We start from the raw sequence: 24,811 nt of genomic DNA on the forward strand, positions 1-24,811 counted from the left end.
CCCCGGGAAGAGCCCTGAGCACTGAGGGAGGGACAGGATCTGCCTTGCCAGGGGCTGGGGCTCAGGCCTTGGCCCTTTGCACTCATGGAACACAGCCAGGTTCGCTCAGCACCAGAGACACCTTTCCCTTGCTTGTCCCCACCTGCCATCGCTGCCTCCAGAGTTCTGCTCTCACTGGAACCTGGGCACACTTTCACATGAGTCGTGTCCTGATGGGACCCATTAAAAGTCAAAGAAACTTTGGACTTTGAATCTTTGAGTTCTTGAGAAGTTTTTTGAAGACACTCTGAGGGACTGAGTCTGATGTGAACAACACCAAAGCCCCGAGAGGGTCATTAAAGTCCTTGTGCTGCTGCTGCTGTGCTGCTGAGCTGGGCCGGGCTCCTGGCACAGAGGGAACTCTCAAGCTTCTGGCAACCAAGGAGAGCTTCAAAGAGGCAGCTCTGCTGAGGAGCAGCTCCTCTGCCAGCCCAGCAGGGCTGAGGGCACTGCCTGCAGGTACCTGGGAGTGATGCCATGAAGATTTTTGCCTTTTCTTTTATACCCCTGTTATACCTTTTTACAACTTCTGTATTCCCAGTGCTTTTTGCCTACATTCTTAGACTTGTTTGTCAAGCTAAGAAACTAAACATTTTAGAAGCTTTGGAGCTAGGGATCAGTGTGCCCCAGACCCCAAGGTCCTCTCCAGAACACATTCTGTAAACCAAGATAGAACCATCCAAGGGAAGGTTCCTTGGGGAGGGGGGCTCACTTGAGTCTCTCATTGGGAAATCTTTGATAGATATGCTAATTAGTAAAACCTATAATGTTATACCCAATGTTGGGGGGGAGGAGAGAGAGACAGAGATAGATTCGGCGGGGTGCATCTCGATGCATATGACCTAGACGTGTACACCTAAGGATACTTAAAATAAATACCAAGGTAAAATCCCTTTTCCCCTTCTAACCATGTATGACTCTTGATTTTAAGACCAGGAAAAGGCATCAGTTGCTGGCGACCACGAAGGGACCCTAAAGACCTTGAAACTCGCAGTCTTGGGTTGGGACACATCTTGCTTTGCCCCTCTCTTTGCTGGCAAATTACAGAGGGGCTGGAGCAACAATCTAAGACTGTGACCAGGATTTTAGGACCAAGCACGGAAAGGCAGAAGCACGGAAAGAGGTGAGTGAAAAGGGGATCAGTACTACTGAGACTGTGCTAGCACTAGGAAAGGAGATCTCCGAGGGGGTTGGAAAGGTTGGGGGCATAAAAGCCCACAAAAGGGGAAAGCTTAAACTTTTCCCCAGCAAACTGTGGAAAGGAGGGGACGCCCTCCGTGGAGTCCACAGGAGCCCAGAGGCTGCACCCTACGCAGGTGCAGGAGTGGCTCAGAGGTTGGTTGGTTGGTTGGTTGGGATGTTGGGAGTTGTGGGTTCGAATCCTGTTGAGACCAGATTTTCGCGCACGTGCATTTAGTGCTTGCTAAAACTAGTTGCTTTTTAGTGTTTTAAAGTGCTGTTTTGAAGTGTTTGTGTAGTAACCTAGATAAACTGCCTGGGAAATTGGAATTCCAAGGCCAGATTGCAGGCTGAATTCCAGAGTTAAGAGCTTTCTTCTAGCAGAGTCTTCCTTTCTGTGAGCAAACATGGGCGGTGTGAATGAAAAAATCCCTCCTAACAGCCCATTAGAGCTGATAATAAAACATTGGAGATGGCTGACAGGGCGAAAAACTACTTTGGACACCCGAGAATTGATCAGACTGTCCACACGGGTTTGGCCGACTTTAAAATTAAGTCAAGGAAATTGGCCTCACTATGGGAGTTTAGAAAACAACATCATTAATGACCTGATGGTAGAATTGAGATCATTACGTAGGTTTGATGAACTAAGGTATGCAGAACTTTTTACGATGTATTTGAACAGGGAAGAAGCATATGTGGTAGACAAAAGTAATATGGAAATGACTTTGAGGAGGAGAAAGGGAAAGAAAAAGCCGCAGCAAGCTGACTCGTATACTAATACGGACAGAGAAATTAATATGATAGATACAGATATGGTAGCACCAGCTTTGCGCAATGAGGGGGGTCTCCCCCCTGTTCAACCGCCAGGGCAGCCCGCACAAGGGGGGAATGGGGGAGCAGTGGCTCCCCCACCACCGCCGCCACCGACTCCACCGTCGGGGCAGCCTGCACAGGAGAGAGATGGGGGAGCGGTGGCTCCGCCGCCACGGCCTCCGCTGCCTCCGCTGTCCCTGCCGCTGTCCGAGCGGGGGCAGGGGAGGGAGCAGGCGGCCAGCCCCAAGCCGGAGGAGCGGCGCTGGGCCCCCCCATCCCCAGTCTTGTCAGGGGCGGAGGGCGGGCGCGGAGGTAGGGGAGATGCGGATTGGCCACCGCCCCCTGACTTTTCCAGAGGCAGGGAAGGGGTGGATTGGCCACTGCCCCCTGACTGCCCCAGAGGCAGAGAAGGGGTGGATTGGCCACCGCCCCCTGACTGCCCCAGAGGCGGAGAAGGGGTGGATTTGCCACCGCCCCCTAACCGGTCCAGAGGCAGAGACAGGGAAGGAGGAGGGGAAGGGGCAGGCTGGCCGCCTTTCCCCGAGTACCCTGAACACAGAAGTGAAGGTAGAAATGGACACGGGCAATTGCAGCGGCATTCCCCAATACAGAGAACCTCAGGTTTCCGAGCCAGAGACAGGAGGAGCCGCTCACTCTCCCTACCCTGCGGCACAGGCAGTGTTAAAGCTGAGGGCAGATGGGATGGCCCCGACCCAGGCGGCTCTTACAGAGCTAGGGACGGGAGAACCTGCTTGCAGCCCCTGCCTCCCTACCCCTCCACTGCCGCAAAGAGCGAGACAGTTCCTGATCAACATTTGTCTGGAACAAGTTTTAAAACCAATGAACAAATTTCAATTAAAAGCGAATAGGATGATTTTGATACAGATGGTTCTCACGGGAAGGGAGGTAGAAGGAGGGGCAGGATAGCCCGAGAAGTTATGAGAGCAGTCAGTCCTGTCGCTAAACACACAAGGTCCAAAACAGATAAAGGGGGGGAGGAAGAACTTGTATTAGAAGCACCTCTGAGACAGGCTGTGGGAAATCAAGGAGTCATTTATATAAAAGTACCATTTTCTCTCGGAGAATTACAGCAGTGGAAAAACTCAATTGGGAAGTACAGGGACAACCCAGAGAGAGTAGCTATGCGTGTAGAAATAGCCATAAAATCCCAAAACCCAGATTGGGGTGATCTAAATGTTATACTAGGTGAATTATTGGATAAAACAGAGAGAGAAATGGTCAAAAAGCTGCTATATCTGCTATAGAAACTCAAATTGCAACTGGGAGTCTTCAAAGGTCAGTTAATGATATCTACCCCCTAGCAAACCCTAACTGGGATCCTAATGTCCCAGAACAGATGGAAAAGCTGAAGTGATACCAAAAATGGGTGGTTGTTGAGTTAAAATGTGCCGTTCCTAAAGCAGTGAATTAGGCTAGGTTATATGAAATCAAACAAAATCCAAATGAAACCCCCACAGAGTTTCTAAATAGGCTTAAAGAGGCTGCACAAAAATACACTACCTTAGACCCTGACTCACCTGAGCAGCAGATCCACCTGGCTTACTTGTTTATAGGTCAATCTGCTAATGACATAAAGAAAAAGCTACAAGAGATAGATGGGCCACCGGACATAAGTAAATTGTTGACTGTAGCCTGGAAGGTATACCAGAACAGGGACTTAGTAGACAAACATCATAAACCCCACTACAAGAGGTATGATAAGGAAAAGTCATCTGAGACATCAAAAAGGGGTCCCCTTTTTCCCCTATCTGAGGACCAATGCGCAATTTGCAAAAAAACGGGGGCACTGGAAAAATGAGTGTCCATCACGAGCAGAAAAGAAGCCCCCAGTTTCAGAACTAACTGTAAATACGGACTGACGGGGACCGAAGGTAACTACTCCAGCAGAGCCTTTGGTTGTAGCTAAGCTGGGAAATGATGATGTTGAATTTCTGGTTGATACAGGGGCAACATATTCTGTGTTAAATACTTTAAAAGGTAAACTGAGTCAAGACACTGTGGATGTGATTGGAGCTACAGGGGTAAGTGAAACAAGGCCTTTTTTCCAACCTTTAACATTTAAATTGGGAAAACACTGGGTCACTCACCAGTTCCAGTATATGCCAAATTCCCCAATGCCATTGTTAGGCAGAGATTTATTGGAAAAATTGGAAGCAGAAATTAAGTTTTCAAAGGAAGGAGGAGTGAAAGTTATAATCCCAGAATCTAAAATTATCGAAGCAGCTGCTATACTTGTACAGGAATGCCATGGAAAAATTCCCAAAGAAGTTGAAGAGGCTGTCATTCAAATAGTGTGGGCCAATGATTCTCCTGGGAAATCCAAAAAAGCTGAACCTGTGAGTATCACACTCAAAGCGGGGGCTACACCAGTAAGACAAAGACAATATCCTCTGAAATTAAAAGCTCGTAAGGGATTGGTACCTGTGATTGAAAAGTTTCTCAAATTTGGGTTGTTAGTAGAATGTGAATCCAGGTACAACACACCAATCTTGCCAGTAAAGAAAGCTGATGGTAAAAGCTACAGGTTGGTACAGGATTTGAGGGAAATCAACAAGATAACAGAGGACATACACCCAGTGGTAGCAAATCCTTACACACTTTTGACAACACTAACAAATGAATTAGGGTGGTTCACTGTTTTAGATCTCAAGGATGCCTTTTTCTGCATTCCTGTGCATAAGAATAGCCAAGAACTCTTTGCTTTTGAGTGGGAGAATCCAGAAACAGGGAGGAAGACCCAGCTCACCTGGACAGTTTTACCACAAGGATTCAAAAACAGCCCGACCACATTCAGAAACCAGCTGGCAAAGGAGCTTGAGGACTGGAGGAAACAAGAACCAGGAGGAGCAGTGCTCCAGTATGTTGATGACATCTTGATAGCAGCCAAGACACGAGATGACTGCATCGAGCTCACTGTCAGTCTGTTGAACTTTTTGGGCCAAAGTGGGTATTGAGTCTCGAAAGAGAAGGCACAGGTTGCCAGGGAAACAGTAGTATACCTGGGCCTGGAAATTTTCTGTAGACATCGACAACTCAGCAGAGAACAGAAAGAAACCATCTGCCGACTTCCAGAGCCCCATACCGTAAGGGAGTTGCAGGCCTTCCTGGGAATGGTAGGTTGGTGTCGCCTGTGGATATCCAACTACAGTATACTGGTGAGACCTTTATATGAGGTCCTTAAAGCAGCTGAAAAAGGGACAATTATGTAGACAAAGAATGCCAGAGCTGCATTTAAACAGCTGAAACATTCCTTGATGTCAGCCCCAGCTCTGGGGCTGCCAGACTTGACTAAACCTTTTGAACTCTTTACACATGAGCGACTGAATGTTGCTCTGGGGGTACTGGCACAGCACCTTGGAGACCAGCGAAGAGCTGTGGCCTATTTCTCAAAACAACTAGACAATGTAGCCCAGGGTTGGCCAGGATGCTTGAAAGCTGTGGCAGCAACAGTCCTTCTGATACAGGAGGCCCGTAAATTCACCCTTGGGCAGCACATTGTCGTGTATGTACCCCATGCAGTGATAAACGTGCTGGAGCAAAAGGGGGGACACTGGCTCTCCCCTAGCAGGATGTTCAAAAACCAATCTGTGTTGTTGGAACAGGATGATGTTACTCTAAAGACAACTTCTGTGGTAAACCCTGCGATGTTTTTATCATCCACATTACTTGACAGTGTGCCTGAGCATGATTGTTTGCAGACAATAGAGGAAACTTATTCCAGCAGACCAGACCTGAAAGATGTTCCTTTGAAAGATCCAGACTGGGAATTGTACACTGATGGGAGCAGCTTCATGAGAAACAGTAGGAGGATGACCGGTTACGCCGTAACCACCTCAGATAAAATCATTGAGGCAAAAGCCTTGCCTCCAGATGTATCATCACAGAAAGCTGAACTCATTGCACTAACGAGAGCTCTAGAACTGAGTGAAGAGAAGAAAGTGAACATACAGACTGATTCCAAATATGCCTTCAGCGTTGTGCATGCCCACGGAGCTATTTGGAAGGAACATGGCCTGCTGACTGCTCAAGGTAATGAGGTTAAGCATGCTAAACAAATTCTTGCACTTTTACAGAGCATTTGGAAGCCTATGGAAGTGGCTATCATGCATTGCAAGGGTCATCAAAATGGGAAAACAGCCCCCGAACTGGGAAATTGTTTTGCTGACAAAACAGCCAGGGGGATTGCAGAAAAAGGCATTTTTTCAGTGGTACCACAGAAAGAGATAGATTTGTCATCATTTACCCCAAAATATGATCAGAGGGATCACAAATCAATTAAGTTCCTTAAGGCTGAAATCAAAGAAGGTGTGTGGGCTGTTACCCCAGTAGGACAAGTCGTAGTTCCACCCCTGATCCTTCTGGAAATAGCCCAACGAGAGCATGAAAGTACCCACTGGGGAACAGAAAATCTTTTAAAACATTTGAAGAAAGTAGTAATAGGGCGAAGAATGACTGATATTGTACAATCTGTAACAAGCAAGTGTGAAACCTGCTGTAAAAACAACCCTGACACAAGCAAGAGAGTTGTGTTAGGAGTGACAAAGACAGGAGATCTCCCAGGAGATTATTGGCAAATAGATTTTGCTGAGATGCCATGCAAAGAGGGATGCAGGTATATACTGGTACTGGTTGACACCTTCAGTGGATGGCCTGAGGCTTTCCCCTGTCGCACCAACACAGCAAAAGAAGTAGTGAAAGCTTTGCTCAATCATATAATACCAAGATTTGGGGTTCCTTTGGGAATGTCATCAGATAGGGGACCACATTTTGTTGCAACAGTGGTTGGGGAAGTTAGCAGGATTTTAGGACTTACCTGGGACCTGCACACACCATACAGGCCCCAGGCAAGTGGCAAAGTTGAATGCATGAATGGGACCCTCAAAACCCAGATTTGCAAGATTTGTCAAGAGACATCCATGACGTGGGTTCAAGCCCTGCCTATAGCCTTGCTAAGAGTCCGCATACAGCCAAGGCGAAGGGACAACATCAGTCCCTATGAAATATTATATGGCAGGCCATACCAGGTTCCACATATCCCAGGGGAAATTCATATGAGAGGTAAAAATGATTTGCAAAAATATTTAATGGCTCTGAGTTCCACTTTGCAGAAGCTCCAGGGATTCGTCGTGTTCTCCAAACCAATAGGATTGGACACAGCTGCTCATCCGTTCCAGCCTGGAGACTGGGTCTACATCAAGTGGTGGGACAGCGACCCCTTGCAAGCCAAGTGGAAGGGACCATTCCAAGTTTTGCTGACCACTTTTACTGCGGTCAAGGTTGCTAGCAAGGGACCGTGGATTCACTACTCCAGGGTGAAGAAAGCTTCTGCTCCCGAAATCACCAAGAAGACAGAGACTGATACAAATCAGAAAGATGCAGTTTAAACTGTTTTTTACATGTTTGCTGTTTGCCCAACTGGTAACCATGATTCAGGGTTCACCCCATGATTTACATAAGAGTGTGATCTAAAATGTGTCCAAAATTCTTAATAAAAGCGATTGCTAAATCTGTACTCAGTTACCGCCCCTAGATGGGAAGTGTCACTGGCCATTGATTAGCATTTTAATAGAAGAATTAAGAAAGACTTGGATGAAATTTGGAAGAGAACTCAAATTCTACATGAAGTAGCTTCTAGAAATAACACCTTAAAATTTGATCATATTTTTGATACCCTCACCTCATGGTTACAAACTGGGCCTGGGTAAAAGAAATATTCATAATAGTTGTAATAGTAGTTATTATCTATGTAATTTCCTGTGGAGCAGCCGGTTGTGTAAACCAGTTCTGCGGGTAAAAAATAGAGTAGAGTAAGAACTAGAAGGATAGAGGTTTGTTAGTCTCTAAAAGGGGGGAAATGATGCCATGAAGATTTTTGCCTTTTCTTTTATACCCGTTATACTTTTTTACAACGTCTGTATTCCTAGTGCTTTTTGCTTACATTCTTGGACTTGTTTGTCAAGCTAAGAGACTAAAAATTTTAGAAGCTTTGGAGCTAGGGATCAGTGTGCCCCAGACCCCAAGGTCCTCTCCAGAACACATTCTGTAAACCAAGATAGAACCATCCAGGGGAAGGTTCCTTGGGGAAGGGGGCTCAGTTGAGTCTCTCATTGGGGAATCTACGATAGATATGCTAATTAGTAAAACCTATAATGTTATACCCAGTGTTGGCGGGGGGGGGGGACACAGAGAGAGCAAGAGATAGATTCGGCGGAGTGCATCTCGATGCATATGACCTAGACGTGTATACCTAAGGATCCTTAAAATAAATACCAAGCTAAAATCCATTTTCCACTTCTAACCATGTGTGACTCTTGATTTTAAGACCAGGAAAAGGCATCAGCACATCTCTCAATCTGAACTGCAGCTGGAGATGCTTCACTTCCGCCAAGGACTCTGCCACCTGGAGAGAAGGATGCGCTCTGTGGAGTTGAGAAAGAAAGTGCGTTTCACTAGCTTGATTCCTCTAGTTCCTAGACAGCAAAGGGGCTATGAAAGGCAGCACTGGCTTTTTGTTCTAGGACTTTTTCTTGACAAGCATCTGCTGGATGTTTGGAAGGGGGTTTGGCATATGCAAAAATGAGAGGGTAAGATGGTACACTGAGCTTGAGAGAAGAAGCATATCTTCAGGGATTTGGATGCATTTCAGAGGGTGTGAGTTCCATGCTGAGCAGCTGATGGCACAGAAAAGGTTCTAAAGAAAGAGGCCGTGCTGGAATTGCCTTTTCTTTTGCAGCCTAGAAACTGCACAGCCAACAGCAAAACGATTCCTCCTCCCTCCCTGCTACATGCAGGATCACATTCCTTTATGTCTCCAAGAGGCAGGGTGCACAGCCGAGCTCTTCCACCGACTGCTCGCGCACCACTGGGGCCGCACCAGCCAAGCGCTTGGCTTTTTCCTGGGCACTGTCAGCGCTCATGGAAACAAGCACCCGATAGCGCTGCCCACTTGCAGAAGAAGGAATCACTGCGAGCCCGGCTCGAAAGCAGCCCAAGGGCAGAGGCAACTTGGAAACTTCCCTGCTCTCAAATCAACGGTGTCAGGACAAAAAGATTTCCCTCATCTTCCCCTTGCAAGTGCAGACTCTTCTTTGCACCCACACTCCAAGAGCAAGATGAACTCCTTTGCCCTAACAAATCTTTTCCCTCTCCCAGAGTCCCACCACACACTTGAAGCCATGTGGCAAAAGCAGGGCTCACAAAAGGGCCAGCTGAGAAAGCTCTTGCTGCCTACAACTTCAAGTGCAGCCCTCAAACCAGCAGCACACACGCTGCTCGGGGCACTTTCCTTCTCAGCTCTAGGCACCATCCTAAGCCTTCCCTCTCGCAGAGTCAGGATCCAAAGACAACGGCACCAGGGGCTGCTCACACACGAAAGGCACCAGGACAAAAGGCTCCCGAGCTTGGCCTTTGCATTCCCGCTGACAGCTCAACAGCTCTAAGCCAGAGAAGTGCCTGGTGGGAACAGCCTTTAGAATCACTCCGAGCACCTCATGACAAGGAGCTGCAGCGTGTGGGGAATGAATCTCCAGCAGCCTCCTGCCCCAGAGTGTCCCCCGGGAGCAGCCATGCTCCAGGCCATCACTGCCACCTGCACACCCAAAGGAGCCGGTGTTCCACACCACGGCTGTGCCTGGGACAGAGACACGAGTGGCCACAGAAGTGGCCATGGCACTGTCCGCACGCTGTCCCTGCTGCCTCTCCCCCAGCCGCTGGCGGGGCACCAACTCCCAGCCAGCCACTCCTAAAGCCACTGGGACACTGCGGGGGCTCGTGGAAGCCAGCGGCCACTGTGACACAGCGGGGCTGCACAGAACCCACGCTGCTTTGTGACCCGTGGCTCCCAGGAGAGCCTTTGTGATGCTGGGGACCTACACGGAACCCTGGCTCCACTGTGACACCAGCACAGAAGCTCGGGGAGCCCTGCAGACCGTGGGGATGCTAGGGAAGCTGACGGAAGCCTGGGCACCACAGTGACGCTGTGGAACCTGGTGGAACCGAGGGGCCACGGTGACACTCTGGGGCCTTTTGGAAGCAAGGAGACCCTGGTGGGAAGCCACGGGATGATTAATCCTGGCAGGAACCTGCTCCAGGTGGGCTCCTCTCTCCCAGCTTCCACAAGCGCTGCTAGGATCCCACTGCGGCACTGGCTTGTCACGGGCTCACGGCTTCCTTTGGGAATGGCTCTGCTCCAGGATGGCACGCTGCAGAGAATGCAGGTAGATTTTGTGCTCCCTCCTGGCATGCAGGTGGACAAGAAAGCCTGATCCAGCCCTGCCTCAGCCCATGTCCGGCTGTGTCATTGGGGCGGGGGATCTTTGGGAGCAGCCCCAGCCCTGCTGCACAAATCCACAGGGAGCTGGGATTTTTCCAAGTCTCGTGTCTCCGTTGTGCCGTACTCCCAAAGAAGCAGCAGCCCCTCCCGATGAACACGGCGAGTTACGCGGATGCTTGTCAGCTCCGCTGCCTGCCTAGAAATCTGGGAACTGCTTCTACATGCTGCTCCCTTCAGCTCTTGGGCACCGACTGACACAGAGCTGGGAAACAAATCCCCTGGCTGCTGGCTGACAAGGTGACTTCCGCCAGAGTCAGAGCTCCGTGGGAAATCTCTATCCACGCCTGTCCTTTGAATAGATCCGCACACGGGGTGCGCAGGGACGTGTCCTGTATGGAAAGGAAGGAGTGTGCCAGCACCGTGACTGACACTTTCCCTCTCCGTGTGCGTTGCAGAGCCACGGGTACACAGACGTGATGGAAAGCCTCGCACAGCCAGAGCCTTCTGTCCCTGCAGAACGGAGCGCGGCGGGTGGGGGCGGTTGGTGGGCAGCGAGTCCCGGACAGCGGGCGAGATCCGGCTCCACAGCTGCCAGGCCCCGCTAAGGCTTAATGCCGCCTCCTCGGCAACAGGAAAGGCCTTCAGCCTCGTCCCTGCCCAGAGGAGCAGCGCTGGCCTGGCTGCACAGCTCCTTTTCCCCACAGGTCACAGGAGATGAGATCACAACGCTTGCAAACACCGACTGCGAGCCACAGCTCTGGGTGCTCACCATGAACCTCAGCTCTGCGAGCGCTGTCTGCCCCAGGCTCCAGGGGATGCAGTGGGAGCCCGGCTGGGCTCTGCCCTGGGACCATCCTCCAGGGACAGCTGCACACAGGGAGCATTTGGTTGCCACAAAGAGCCGGGCCATGGCTGCAGGGAGCTGCTCCAGGTGCGGCCTGCACTGCTGTGTGCTGCGCTCTGGGGCTGCTGCTCCCCGCAGAGGGGACTGCACTGGGGTGCCAGAGGAGACAAAGAAGCTCCATCTTAAGCCTAACTGGGCTGGGTGGCTGGGCTGGGAAGAGTGGCGAGAGTCAAGGGCATTCACAGAGCTCATCCTGCTCTGTGAAGAACGAGGAAAAGGGAGTGGGAACCCAGCAGTGAGCAGAGCTGAGGCCTGGAGAGCAGCTCTGAATGACACCCAAATCTCACCAGACCTCTGAGACATTGCTGTTCTTCAGGCAGTGACTACATGAGTCCCTAAACCTGGGGCTCGCTCTTCCTCGTGGCCAGGGGCATCAAGGAAGGCTACAGTGCAATGGGGACTGCAGTGAGCTGGGAACTCACTGGGGGAAAGAGGGAGCACTTGTGGAGCAAAAGGCAGGTGGGGGAGAGAACTGTTCAGAGAAGGGCTGAGCTTCAGCTTGAGCAAGCTGAAAAATGTCATTGGGGGTCATCCCAGACTGATTTCATTTCAGAAGTTACTGAACAAGTTTGTTATTGGGGGGTGTCATATTTTCCCCTGCAGGTGCACGCTCTGCAAACGTGAGCTGCACTGCCGAGCTGCTCGGGCACGTCTCTGCTGCAGGTCACGGCGTTTCTTCTTTGGCTTCTCGTGGCCCCGGGGCTGAGCCGCAGCAGAGCCCTGGCGGAGCCCAGAGCAGCCTCAGCATCCACAGAGCCCGGCTGCAAGGAGAGAAAGCAGAAAGCGCCCGTCAGCTGAAGGCTCCCGTCCCCCTTGTCCCAGCCGCCCGCGGTGCCCAGGCCGTGCTGGCCGTGCTCAGAGCGCTGCCCAAAGCTGCCCAGCATTGCTGCCTCTGGCAGGAGAGCAGGAGGGCAGGACACGTGCCCAGCCTGCAGCCGGCCGTGGCACAGCCACCTCCTCAGCAGCTGCCCAGAGCGGGATGCTGCTGCGCTCGCTGCCGTCTCCCAAAAGCCCTTATCCCAGCCGTGCCAAGAGGACGGGCACCCACCTCACGCCTCCCGCCGCCAGAAGAAAAGCTGCTCCCAAACGCTGTCCTCAGCCTTCTCCAAGGGCACGTCCCACCCACGCCGCAGCTGCTCCCAAGCACTTCGCCATCCGGACCCGACAGCACCTAGAAGGCTTCCTTTGGAAAAACAAACCATAAATCAATGAAAAGAGATTACAGACAAAAAGGGGAAACAAGGAAAAAGGTAAAAAATCTTCTCTCTGCTGGGGCCTTGAGGAAGGCCCAAGCCCGCCATGCGAGGGAAAAACCCACCCACGGGCCAGGGCAGCTCATGCTTTCTCCCTTCCTCCTGCACTGCCCCCAAAAGTCATGCTGAGCCCAAAGCCAACAAGGGCAGTGGAGCAGCCCAAGCCCTTCCCTGCCTGCAGAGCAAAGCAGCCCATGCACAACTTCTGGTGTCCAACCTCTGCTCCCACCATGGGGCTTGCTTTGTGTCGGGCCGGCTGCCCCAGCCCCAACGTGGGGCACGGTGGGTGCTGGGGGCTGTTGGCAGGGCCAGGAGCAGACTCCCAGTTCAAAACCAGCCCAGCCTATCCCCCCAGCCCTGCCAAAAAGCAGCTTGGCAGCCGACTGAAGAATTGGTTGCATCCGCCCCAGCAAAGGGGGGAACCTTTGCTTCCCGGCCAGGCTGTGCAATGCACAAATCTGGGAGCAGCCCCCTGCGTGTGGACTCATCTGCAAATTCGCCGTGGAGCCTGGCTTTGGAGAAGGTGCCACAATTGAAGTCCATCATCTTCAGCTTGCCAGGTGGAAGAAGAGCTTGTCATCCTTGATGTCACCCTCCATGTCTCCAGCAGCAGCAGCCGCACCTGGCACAGCTTCTCCAGGGGCTTCTTCTTCCCTGGGGCTGGAGCAGGCTGTCAGTGCTCTGCCCAGGGCCCCGGCTGTTGCTGAAGCAGGACAAGCAAAAGCAGCTGGCATGGGGGCCACCAGTGCTGGGAAGAGCAGCTCAGCTCCAGCAGCAGGGCTGCGCGTGCCCAGCTGAGGAGCCCTGCGCAGCGATTCAGGCAGGACAAAAACTCTGCCTTTCTTTGCTGCCTCTTGCCAAGGCACGTGTGCAGCTGGAACTTACCGGCTCCCTGGCTCAAAGCGTGCGTGTGGCTCTCTCCCTTCTCCTACGGCACGTGAATATCCTGCATCCAAGGATCACAGGACAGGTCTTCTAATGAGGGCCTTTCCGAGGAGAGCACGGATAAACACCGTCGGATGACATCCTGGCACTCTGCGCAGAGAAAGCAGAAAGCACCAGTCAGTTGCAGAAGGCTCCTGTCCGCTTTGCCCCACTCTTGCCATGGCCAGGCCGTGCTGCGTGTGCTCAGGGCTGTGCCTAAACTTTGCCACCAATTCTTTCTTTTGGAGGGGAGCAGGACATTGCCACCTCCTCAGCAGCTGCCAGTGTGGCATGCTCCTGAGCCCGCTGCTGTCTCCCAGCACTGCTATTCCCCCCGTGCTGCAGAGACGAGGATCCACCTGGAGAGAGCCGTCGTGGGAGCGAGAGCCGGCCCCAGGTGCTGTTCCAGCCCCTCCTGAAAGGGTGCTCCCCGCAGACCATCTGGTGCAGCACGATGCCCAGGGACCAGACGGTCGCTGCCTCGCCGTGGTACCAGCCGAGGTGCGTCCATTCCGGGGGGCTGTAGGACGGTGTTCCTGTGGAATAGAGATGGAGTTCTTCAGGGGGACGCTGCCTGCTCCCAGAGCCTCACCCCAGCATCCCTGGGCCTGCGGGGGCCGCACCCGCTGCCCTCTCGCCAGCACCGGGGACTTGTGTACAAACTGGGGGTTGGAAAAGAAGCCGCTGGTGTCGCAAGAGGGCAGCGGAAGCCCCGGCAAGGCCCGAGCATTCCATGCAAAGGAAAAACCCACTCCGTGCTGGGGAAAACCACGCTTTCATCCTCCCTGCCTGCACTGCCCCAGAAACCATTCTTAAGCCAAGGCAAGCACGGGCAGCAGAGCGGTCCGAGCCCTGTCTCGCCTGCACACCAAACGGGCTGGAGCACAGGTTCTGGCCCCCCCTCTCTGCTACCCCCACCCACGGGTGTTTCTGTGGCGCTGGCTGCCCCAGCCCCAGCGCCAGTCCTGGGCAGAGTGGCTGGCAAAGGCTGCCAGCAGGGCTGGAAGATGGGCCCTCAGCCAGCGCCGCTCAAAAGCAGCTCAGCTGAAGACTCCGGCTGCCATGACCGGCAGCAAAAGGGACAATCCCCAGCCGGCTTGGGCTGTGAGCTGTTGGGCTCTGAGATGCCGCTACCAGGAGCCTCCCCCTGCGTGGGCTCACCTGCAAAGCTGGTGTAGGCTTCAGCTTGCAGGTAGGTGCCACAGCCAAAGTCGATGAGTTTGGCCTGCCCGGTGGCCAGGTCAACCAGGATGTTCTCCGGTTTGATGTCCCGGTGCAGGACCCCGCAGCTGGTGCAGTGCCGCACGGCCTCCAGCACCTGGCGGAACAGGTGCCGCGCCACCTCCTCGCACAGGAAGCCCCGTGCCCAAATGAAGTGCAGGAGGTCCTGAGACCGCTCCGGGCGCTCCAGCACCATCACCACGTTGCTGGGGAGCTCCAGCCACTCGTGGAGCTGGACGATGCCGGGGAAGCCAGCGGACACCTTGCCCAGCAGCACGATCTCCAGCGGTGCTCGGGTGCCGTCGGGCTGTGGGAGGAGCACGATGCCGTCAGCGGGGCCGATGCCGTGCCGGGGCTCGGCAAGCCCTCAGCCAGCCGGGGACGCTCTGCGCGCTCCGCTGGCCCCACGGCCGCTCTCCCTCGAGGCGTTCTGGCGGCTTCCACCCTGCCGGGCCTCGGCTCATCCCCGCCCGTCGCGCCCCGGCTTCTCCCGCTGCCCCTCGCTCACTCACCAGCTGGCCCCAATGGTGGATGCGGTTCCATGGCACCCGTTTGATGGCCACCTGCAAGGCAAGGGGAGCAGCGGGCTGAGCTCGCCGCCCGCCGTGCCGAGCCCCATGCTTCTTCTCCTCCTTTGCCCCCCGCCTCCTGCGCCCGCCGCCGGCCCCGCCACTCACCGGGGCGCCGTCCGAGAGCCGCGTCGCCGCCAAGACGCTGCCGAAGCCGCCGCGCCCCAGCAGCGAACCCAGCCGGTACCGCTCCTTCAGGCCCTGCTGCGCCTTCCCTGCCGGCGAGACGCGGCCGTCAGCGCTCGGCCCGGGGCCAGGAACGGCCCCCGAGCGCCGCTCAACCGCCCCGGGCCGGCCATCCCCACATGTTGGCCCTTTTGAAGCGGACACCGGCGGCTCGGGGCCGGCGGCCGCGCTCGAGAGCGGCGGACTTCGGAGCGGGGAAGACGCTGCGGAGGCGGCGGGAGCGGCCGCGCCGCCTGTGTCCCCGGCGGGCCCCGGCAGGAGCCGAGGCCGGGGTCGGGGTGGGGGTAGGGGTCGGGGTCGGGGTCGGGCCAGCCGGAGCCAGGGGCTGGCGATGGTGCCCAGGAGCCAGGCACTGATGCCCGCCCAGCAGCGCCACAGCCAGGACGGCGAGAGCCGGGCGGAGGCGGGACCGCGGCGGGACGCCCGGGGGCGGGGAGGGGGCAGCCCCGCCCGGGGCCGGGGGCGGGCCGGGGGCATGGCCCGGCCGGGCGTGGGGAGAGGGAGGCCGCGGGAGGCGGGGTTGGGGAACGAAAGGGAGAGCGGGAGAGGGTGCGAGACACTGGGAGAGGGAGAGGAGGAGCAGGAGAAGGGACGCAGAGGGTTCGTGGACTCGCTGCTCTTCTGCTGCTCTTGTGCCGCTGCTGCCGCTGCTGCCGCTGCTGCCGCTGCTGCCGCTGCCGCTGAAGCGCTGGGAGCGTTTGTCCGCGTGTCCGTGTGTCCGGTGCCCGTTTGTCCGTTCCCCCCCGCGCGCCCCACGGCCGAGCCCCGCGCGCCCCGGGGCAGCACGGGCCGCTCCGCTCCGGGGCCGAGGCGGAGTCCCGGAGCATCTCTTCCTCCCGCAGCCACAGCAAACCCGCTCGGCCATTGGGAGCATTTTTGCACCCGTTTCCCTTTGAAGGGCTCCTCTCTACCCCCATTTCCAAGGAGTCTCGCTGGGGTTTTGGCACCTGCAGCGACAGGGCAGCGATTGGGCTTCAAACTTCAAGAAACACATGGAGGGGCTGGAGCATGTCCAGAGATGGGAATGGAGCTGGGGAAGGGTCTGGAGGACTTCTGAGGGGCAGCTGAGGGATCTGAGGGGGCTGAGCCTGGAGGAAAGGAGGCTCAGGGGGGAGCTGGCTCTCTCCAAGTCCCTTACAGGAGAGGGCAGCCAGGAGGGCTGGGGCTCTGCTCCCAAGGGAAAGGACGGGAGGAAATGGCCTCGGGGGAACCTTTGGGGTGGATGGTGGGGAAATGCTCATCCTCCATGTCTCGACAGAGGGGGAGGGGGGGAGGGGTGGGGCACGACCTGGGGACACGAGGGTGGTGACGCTGGGCTGGGGACACGGGAAAGGGCACGGGAAAGGGCACGGGAAGCCAAAGCCCCGCTGAGCGCTGGCGCTGGGCTGGCACGGGGTGAGCCGGCAGCAGGGCCCCACAGCCCTGAGGGACTCGCCCCGACGCCCGGGGAGTATTGATCCTGGTCTCTAAAAAATGAGACTCAATAAAATACCATTAAAAGATGCCTCCTTCTCCTTCTCCTCCTCCCCCATCCCTTCTCCTGCTCCCCCCGGGCCCAGTGCCCACCCTTGGCCCCCCGTTTTCCCAGCGCGGTCGCATCCGGCGGGAGGAGCCGGGATGGAGTCGGGGCAGGTCGGGCTGGGGCAGGGCTGGGCTGTGGGCCCGGCCTGGGAGCCCCCCACGCGCCCCCTCCTCAAATTCCCCTGGCGGGGGGCGCTGGGGGCGAGAGGGGGCGCAGGTGGGGTCCGGGTGGGGAGCGCCGGGCGCTGCGGGTCTGCCTGGCAACTGGTGAGTCACCAGCGCCGCGCGCTCTGATTGGCTGAAGGTTGTTCAGCGCCTTCTCTGATTATCTGATACTCGCGGGCAATTTTGGTTGGTCGGTGGGGGCTGTGGGGCGGCTTAGGGGGGGGGCCTCTGCGCCTTTGGGGTTCGCTGGGTGCCGATTTGGGGTTGAGGTGCCTCCCAAGGACCCCCCCGGGGGGGCGACACAAGGGTGACACACGGGGGTCCCCATTCCCGATCCATCCTGGCGCCGGTTCCGCCCCCTCCACTCTCGGTCCCCGCGCGGGATCCCCCAAAGTCCCTTCCCACTGTTCCCCAATCAACGGGACCGGGGCGAACTGGGAAGCCTTCCTGGGAACACTGGGAGCAGCCGGGCAGGGGCAGAGTGACAGCGGGGCTGGGGGGGACACACGACCCCCCAAAATCAGTTCAGTGCCGCAGCGTGTTGTGCACAATGTATATGCTGATAAGAGAAGGGGGTGCTTTTGGAACGTGTTCCTTCCTGACACGTCTGTCTGTGGGAGCTTTAGGTGCTTGGACTCAGGGATACCGAAGGTGTGTGAAAGTGACTGGGCTGCGAGAATCATGTTGCACAGGGAAGAGGGAAGGTCAGCAAATGTTTCCTGTCCTGGCACATGGCTCAGTCTGAACTGCAGCTGGAGATGCTTCACTTCCGCCAAGGACTCTGCCACCTGGAGAGAAGGATGCGCTCGATGGAGTTGAGAAAGAAAGTGCGTTTCACGAGCTTGTTTCCTCTAGTTCCTAGACAGCAAAGGGGCTATGAAAGCCAGCAGTGGCTTTTTGTTCTAGGACTTTTTCTTGACAAGCATCTGCTGGATGTTTGGAAGGGGGTTTGGCATATGCAAAAATGAGAGGGTAAGATGGTACACTGAGCTTGAGAGAAGAAGCATATCTTCAGGGATTTGGATGCATTTCAGAGGGTGTGAGTTCCATGCTGAGCAGCTGATGGCACAGAAAAGGTTCTAAAGAAAGAGGCCGTGCTGGAATTGCCTTTTCTTTTGCAGCCTAGAAACTGCACAGCCAACAGCAAAAACGATTCCTCCTCCCTCCCTGCTACATGCAGGATCACATTCCTTTATGTCTCCAAGAGGCAGGGTGCACAGCCGAGCTCTTCCACCGACTGCTCGCGCACCACTGGGGCCGCACCAGCCAAGCGCTTGGCTTTTTCCTGGGCACTGTCAGCGCTCATGGAAACAAGCACCCGATAGCGCTGCCCACTTGCAGAAGAAGGAATCACTGCGAGCCCAGCTCGAAAGCAGCCCAAGGGCAGAGGCAACTTGGAAACTTCCCTGCTCTCAAATCAACGGTGTCAGGACAAAAAGATTTCCCTCATCTTCCCCTTGCAAGTGCAGACTCTTCTTTGCACCCACACTCCAAGAGCAAGATGAACTCCTTTGCCCTAACAAATCTTTTCCCTCTCCCAGAGTCCCACCACACACTTGAAGCCATGTGGCAAAAGCAGGGCTCACAAAAGGGCCAGCTGAGAAAGCTCTTGCTGCCTACAACTTCAAGTGCAGCCCTCAAACCAGCAGCACACACGCTGCTCTGGGCACTTTCCTTCTCAGCTCTAGGCACCATCCTAAGCCTTCCCTCTCGCAGAGTCAGGATCCAAAGACAACGGCACCAGGGGCTGCTCACACACGAAAGGCACCAGGACAAAAGGCTCCCGAGCTTGGCCTTTGCGTTCCCGCTGACAGCTCAACAGCTCTAAGCCAGAGAAGTGCCTGGTGGGAACAGCCTTTAGAATCACTCCGAGCACCTCATGACAAGGAGCTGCAGCGTGTGGCGATGAATCTCCAGCAGCCTCCTGCCCCAGAGTGTCCCCCGGGAGCAGCCATGCTCCAGGCCATCACTGCCACCTGCACACCCAAAGGAGCCGGTGTTCCACACCACGGCTGTGCCTGGGACAGAGACACGAGTGGCCACAGAAGTGGCCATGGCACTGTCCGCACGCTGTCCCTGCTGCCTCTCCCCCAGCCGCTGGCGGGGCACCAACTCCCAGCCAGCCACTCCTAAAGCCACTGGGACACTGCGGGGGCTCGTGGAAGCCAGCGGCCACTGTGACACAGCGGGGCTGCACAGAACCCACGCTGCTTTGTGACCCGTGGCTCCCAGGAGAGCCTTTGTGATGCTGGGGACCTACACAGAACCCTGGCTCCACTGTGACACCAGCACAGAAGCTCGGGGAGCCCTGCAGACCGTGGGGATGCTAGGGAAGCTGACGGAAGCCTGGGCACCACAGTGACGCTGTGGAACCTGGTGGAACCGAGGGGCCACGGTGACACTCTGGGGCCTTTTGGAAGCAAGGAGACCCTGGTGGGAAGCCACGGGATGATTAATCCTGGCAGGAACCTGCTCCAGGTGGGCTCCTCTCTCCCAGCTTCCACAAGCGCTGCTAGGATCCCACTGCGGCACTGGCTTGTCACGGGCTCACGGCTTCCTTTGGGAATGGCTCTGCTCCAGGATGGCACGCTGCAGAGAATGCAGGTAGATTTTGTGCTCCCTCCTGGCATGCAGGTGGACAAGAAAGCCTGATCCAGCCCCCCCTCAGCCCATGTCCGGCTGTGTCACTGGGGCGGGGGATCTTTGGGAGCAGCCCCAGCCCTGCTGCACAAATCCACAGGGAGCTGGGATTTTTCCAAGTCTCGTGTCTCCGTTGTGCCGTACTCCCAAAGAAGCAGCAGCCCCTCCCGATGAACACGGCGAGTTACGCGGATGCTTGTCAGCTCCGCTGCCTGCCTAGAAATCTGGGAACTGCTTCTACATGCTGCTCCCTTCAGCTCTTGGGCACCGACTGACACAGAGCTGGGAAACAAATCCCCTGGCTGCTGGCTGACAAGGTGACTTCCGCCAGAGTCAGAGCTCCGTGGGAAATCTCTATCCACGCCTGTCCTTTGAATAGATCCGCACACGGGGTGCGCAGGGACGTGTCCTGTATGGAAAGGAAGGAGTGTGCCAGCACCGTGACTGACACTTTCCCTCTCCGTGTGCGTTGCAGAGCCACGGGTACACAGACGTGATGGAAAGCCTCGCACAGCCAGAGCCTTCTGTCCCTGCAGAACGGAGTGCGGCGGGTGGGGGCGGTTGGTGGGCAGCGAGTCCCGGACAGCGGGCGAGATCCGGCTCCACAGCTGCCAGGCCCCGCTAAGGCTTAATGCCGCCTCCTCGGCAACAGGAAAGGCCTTCAGCCTCGTCCCTGCCCAGAGGGGCAGCGCTGGCCTGGCTGCACAGCTCCTTTTCCCCACAGGTCACAGGAGATGAGATCACAACGCTTGCAAACACCGACTGCGAGCCACAGCTCTGGGTGCTCACCATGAACCTCAGCTCTGCGAGCGCTGTCTGCCCCAGGCTCCAGGGGATGCAGTGGGAGCCCGGCTGGGCTCTGCCCTGGGACCATCCTCCAGGGACAGCTGCACACAGGGAGCATTTGGTTGCCACAAAGAGCCGGGCCATGGCTGCAGGGAGCTGCTCCAGGTGCGGCCTGCACTGCTGTGTGCTGCGCTCTGGGGCTGCTGCTCCCCGCAGAGGGGACTGCACTGGGGTGCCAGAGGAGACAAAGAAGCTCCATCTTAAGCCTAACTGGGCTGGGTGGCTGGGCTGGGAAGAGTGGCGAGAGTCAAGGGCATTCACAGAGCTCATCCTGCTCTGTGAAGAACGAGGAAAAGGGAGTGGGAACCCAGCAGTGAGCAGAGCTGAGGCCTGGAGAGCAGCTCTGAATGACACCCAAATCTCACCAGACCTCTGAGACATTGCTGTTCTTCAGGCAGTGACTACATGAGTCCCTAAACCTGGGGCTCGCTCTTCCTCGTGGCCAGGGGCATCAAGGAAGGCTACAGTGCAATGGGGACTGCGGTGAGCTGGGAACTCACTGGGGGAAAGAGGGAGCACTTGTGGAGCAAAAGGCAGGTGGGGGAGAGAACTGTTCAGAGAAGGGCTGAGCTTCAGCTTGAGCAAGCTGAAAAATGTCATTGGGGGTCATCCCAGACTGATTTCATTTCAGAAGTTACTGAACAAGTTTGTTATTGGGGGGTGTCATATTTTCCCCTGCAGGTGCACGCTCTGCAAACGTGAGCTGCACTGCCGAGCTGCTCGGGCACGTCTCTGCTGCAGGTCACGGCGTTTCTTCTTTGGCTTCTCGTGGCCCCGGGGCTGAGCCGCAGCAGAGCCCTGGCGGAGCCCAGAGCAGCCTCAGCATCCACAGAGCCCGGCTGCAAGGAGACAAAGCAGAAAGCGCCCGTCAGCTGAAGGCTCCCGTCCCCCTTGTCCCAGCCGCCCGCGGTGCCCAGGCCGTGCTGGCCGTGCTCAGAGCGCTGCCCAAAGCTGCCCAGCATTGCTGCCTCTGGCAGGAGAGCAGGAGGGCAGGACACGTGCCCAGCCTGCAGCCGGCCGTGGCACAGCCACCTCCTCAGCAGCTGCCCAGAGCGGGATGCTGCTGCGCTCGCTGCCGTCTCCCAAAAGCCCTTATCCCAGCCGTGCCAAGAGGACGGGCACCCACCTCACGCCTCCCGCCGCCAGAAGAAAAGCTGCTCCCAAACGCTGTCCTCAGCCTTCTCCAAGGGCACGTCCCACCCACGCCGCAGCTGCTCCCAAGCACTTCGCCATCCGGACCCGACAGCACCTAGAAGGCTTCCTTTGGAAAAACAAACCATAAATCAATGAAAAGAGATTACAGACAAAAAGGGGAAACAAGGAAAAAGGTAAAAAATCTTCTCTCTGCTGGGGCCTTGAGGAAGGCCCAAGCCCGCCATGCGAGGGAAAAACCCACCCACGGGCCAGGGCAGCTCATGCTTTCTCCCTTCCCCCTGCACTGCCCCCAAAAGTCATGCTGAGCCCAAAGCCAACAAGGGCAGTGGAGTAGCCCAAGCCCTTCCTTGCCTGCAGAGCAAAGCAGCCCATGCACAGCTTCTGGTGTCCAACCTCTGCTCCCACCATGGGGCTTGCTTTGTGTCAGGCCGGCTGCCCCAGCCCCAACGTGGGGCACGGTGGGTGCTAGGGGCTGTTGGCAGGGCCAGGAGCAGACTCCCAGTTCAAAACCAGCCCAGCCTATCCCCCCAGCCCTGCCAAAAAGCAGCTTGGCAGCCGACTGAAGAATTGGTTGCATCCGCCCCAGCAAAGGGGGGAACCTTTGCTTCCCGGCCAGGCTGTGCAATGCACAAATCTGGGAGCAGCCCCCTGCGTGTGGACTCATCTGCAAATTCGCCGTGGAGCCTGGCTTTGGAGAAGGTGCCACAATTGAAGTCCATCATCTTCAGCTTGCCAGGTGGAAGAAGAGCTTGTCATCCTTGATGTCACCCTCCATGTCTCCAGCAGCAGCAGCCGCACCTGGCACAGCTTCTCCAGGGGCTTCTTCTTCCCTGGGGCTGGAGCAGGCTGTCAGTGCTCTGCCCAGGGCCCCGGCTGTTGCTGAAGCAGGACAAGCAAAAGCAGCTGGCATGGGGGCCACCAGTGCTGGGAAGAGCAGCTCAGCTCCAGCAGCAGGGCTGCGCGTGCCCAGCTGAGGAGCCCTGCGCAGCGATTCAGGCAGGACAAAAACTCTGCCTTTCTTTGCTGCCTCTTGCCAAGGCACGTGTGCAGCTGGAACTTACCGGCTCCCTGGCTCAAAGCGTGCGTGTGGCTCTCTCCCTTCTCCTATGGCACGCGAATATCCTGCATCCAAGGATCACAGGACAGGTCTTCTAATGAGGGCCTTTCCGAGGAGAGCACGGATAAACACCATCGGATGACATCCTGGCACTCTGCGCAGAGAAAGCAGAAAGCACCAGTCAGTTGCAGAAGGCTCCTGTCCGCTTTGCCCCACTCTTGCCATGGCCAGGCCGTGCTGCGTGTGCTCAGGGCTGTGCCTAAACTTTGCCACCAATTCTTTCTTTTGGAGGGGAGCAGGACATTGCCACCTCCTCAGCAGCTGCCAGTGTGGCATGCTCCTGAGCCCGCTGCTGTCTCCCAGCACTGCTATTCCCCCCGTGCTGCAGAGACGAGGATCCACCTGGAGAGAGCCGTCGTGGGAGCGAGAGCCGGCCCCAGGTGCTGTTCCAGCCCCTCCTGAAAGGGTGCTCCCCGCAGACCATCTGGTGCAGCACGATGCCCAGGGACCAGACGGTCGCTGCCTCGCCGTGGTACCAGCCGAGGTGCGTCCATTCCGGGGGGCTGTAGGACGGTGTTCCTGTGGAATAGAGATGGAGTTCTTCAGGGGGACGCTGCCTGCTCCCAGAGCCTCACCCCAGCATCCCTGGGCCTGCGGGGGCCGCACCCGCTGCCCTCTCGCCAGCACCGGGGACTTGTGTACAAACTGGGGGTTGGAAAAGAAGCCGCTGGTGTCGCAAGAGGGCAGCGGAAGCCCCGGCAAGGCCCGAGCATTCCATGCAAAGGAAAAACCCACTCCGTGCTGGGGAAAAACCACGCTTTCATCCTCCCTGCCTGCACTGCCCCAGAAACCATTCTTAAGCCAAGGCAAGCACGGGCAGCAGAGCGGTCCAAGCCCTGTCTCGCCTGCACACCAAACGGGCTGGAGCACAGGTTCTGGCCCCCCCTCTCTGCTACCCCCACCCACGGGTGTTTCTGTGGCGCTGGCTGCCCCAGCCCCAGCGCCAGTCCTGGGCAGAGGGGCTGGCAAAGGCTGCCAGCAGGGCTGGAAGATGGGCCCTCAGCCAGCGCCGCTCAAAAGCAGCTCAGCTGAAGACTCCGGCTGCCATGACTGGCAGCAAAAGGGACAATCCCCCGGGCCACAGCCGGCTTGGGCTGTGAGCTGTTGGGCTCTGAGATGCCGTTAGCGGGAGCCTCCCCCTGCGTGGGCTCACCTGCAAAGCTGGCGTAGGCTTCAGCTTGCAGGTAGGTGCCACAGCCAAAGTCGATGAGTTTGGCCGGCCCGGTGGCCAGGTCAACCAGGATGTTCTCCGGTTTGATGTCCCGGTGCAGGACCCCGCAGCTGGTGCAGTGCCGCACGGCCTCCAGCACCTGGCGGAACAGGTGCCGCGCCACCTCCTCGCACAGGAAGCCCCGTGCCCAAATGAAGTGCAGGAGGTCCTGAGACCGCTCCGGGCGCTCCAGCACCATCACCACGTTGCTGGGGAGCTCCAGCCACTCGTGGAGCTGGACGATGCCGGGGAAGCCAGCGGACACCTTGCCCAGCAGCACTATCTCCAGCGGTGCTCGGGTGCCGTCGGGCTGTGGGAGGAGCACGATGCCGTCAGCGGGGCCGATGCCGTGCCGGGGCTCGGCAAGCCCTCAGCCAGCCGGGGACGCTCTGCGCGCTCCGCTGGCCCCACGGCCGCTCTCCCTCGAGGCGTTCTGGCGGCTTCCACCCTGCCGGGCCTCGGCTCATCCCCGCCCGTCGCGCCCCGGCTTCTCCCGCTGCCCCTCGCTCACTCACCAGCTGGCCCCAATGGTGGATGCGGTTCCGTGGCACCCGTTTGATGGCCACCTGCAAGGCAAGGGGAGCAGCGGGCTGAGCTCGCCGCCCGCCGTGCCGAGCCCCATGCTCCTTCTCCTCCTCCTTTGCCCCCCGCCTCCCGCGCCCGCCGCCGGCCCCGCCACTCACCGGGGCGCCGTCCGAGAGCCGCGTCGCCGCCAAGACGCTGCCGAAGCCGCCGCGCCCCAGCAGCGAACCCAGCCGGTACCGCTCCTTCAG

General features: G+C 57.1%; 2 protein-coding genes and 1 long non-coding RNA gene across 3 annotated transcripts; all 3 read right to left on the bottom strand.

Annotated features, from left to right (window-relative positions):
• Nucleotides 1-11,719: 11,719 nt before the first annotated feature.
• On the bottom strand, nucleotides 11,720-16,632 carry LOC116438898 (serine/threonine-protein kinase pim-1-like). The gene is made up of 8 exons (XM_032097919.1): nucleotides 16,523-16,632; nucleotides 15,307-15,943; nucleotides 15,142-15,192; nucleotides 14,570-14,936; nucleotides 13,768-13,944; nucleotides 13,370-13,519; nucleotides 12,280-13,144; nucleotides 11,720-11,992 (listed from the first exon to the last, which is right to left on the bottom strand). Exons 1-6 carry the CDS (start codon nucleotides 16,630-16,632, stop codon nucleotides 13,413-13,415), a joined length of 1,449 nt encoding a protein of 482 aa, XP_031953810.1. The 3' UTR covers nucleotides 11,720-11,992; nucleotides 12,280-13,144; nucleotides 13,370-13,412.
• A 4,490-nt stretch (nucleotides 16,633-21,122) lies between these two features.
• On the bottom strand, nucleotides 21,123-23,407 carry LOC116438900. Its single transcript, XR_004237974.1, has 4 exons — nucleotides 23,171-23,407; nucleotides 22,773-22,922; nucleotides 21,683-22,547; nucleotides 21,123-21,395 (listed from the first exon to the last, which is right to left on the bottom strand). It is a non-coding gene; the product is annotated as an uncharacterized LOC116438900 (long non-coding RNA).
• Nucleotides 23,408-23,841: 434 nt separating this feature from the next.
• LOC116438899 (serine/threonine-protein kinase pim-1-like) lies at nucleotides 23,842-24,808 on the bottom strand (the record flags this gene model as incomplete). Its single annotated transcript, XM_032097921.1, has 3 exons — nucleotides 23,842-24,348; nucleotides 24,554-24,604; nucleotides 24,722-24,808. Coding segments are annotated over 3 exons (645 nt in total), but the record flags the coding sequence as incomplete, so codon positions are not given.
• Between the last annotated feature and the right edge of the window lie 3 nt (nucleotides 24,809-24,811).

The sequence above is a fragment of the Corvus moneduloides genome, unplaced genomic scaffold, assembly GCF_009650955.1.
Source record: "Corvus moneduloides isolate bCorMon1 unplaced genomic scaffold, bCorMon1.pri scaffold_152_arrow_ctg1, whole genome shotgun sequence".
NCBI classification, from domain to species: Eukaryota; Metazoa; Chordata; class Aves; order Passeriformes; family Corvidae; genus Corvus; species Corvus moneduloides.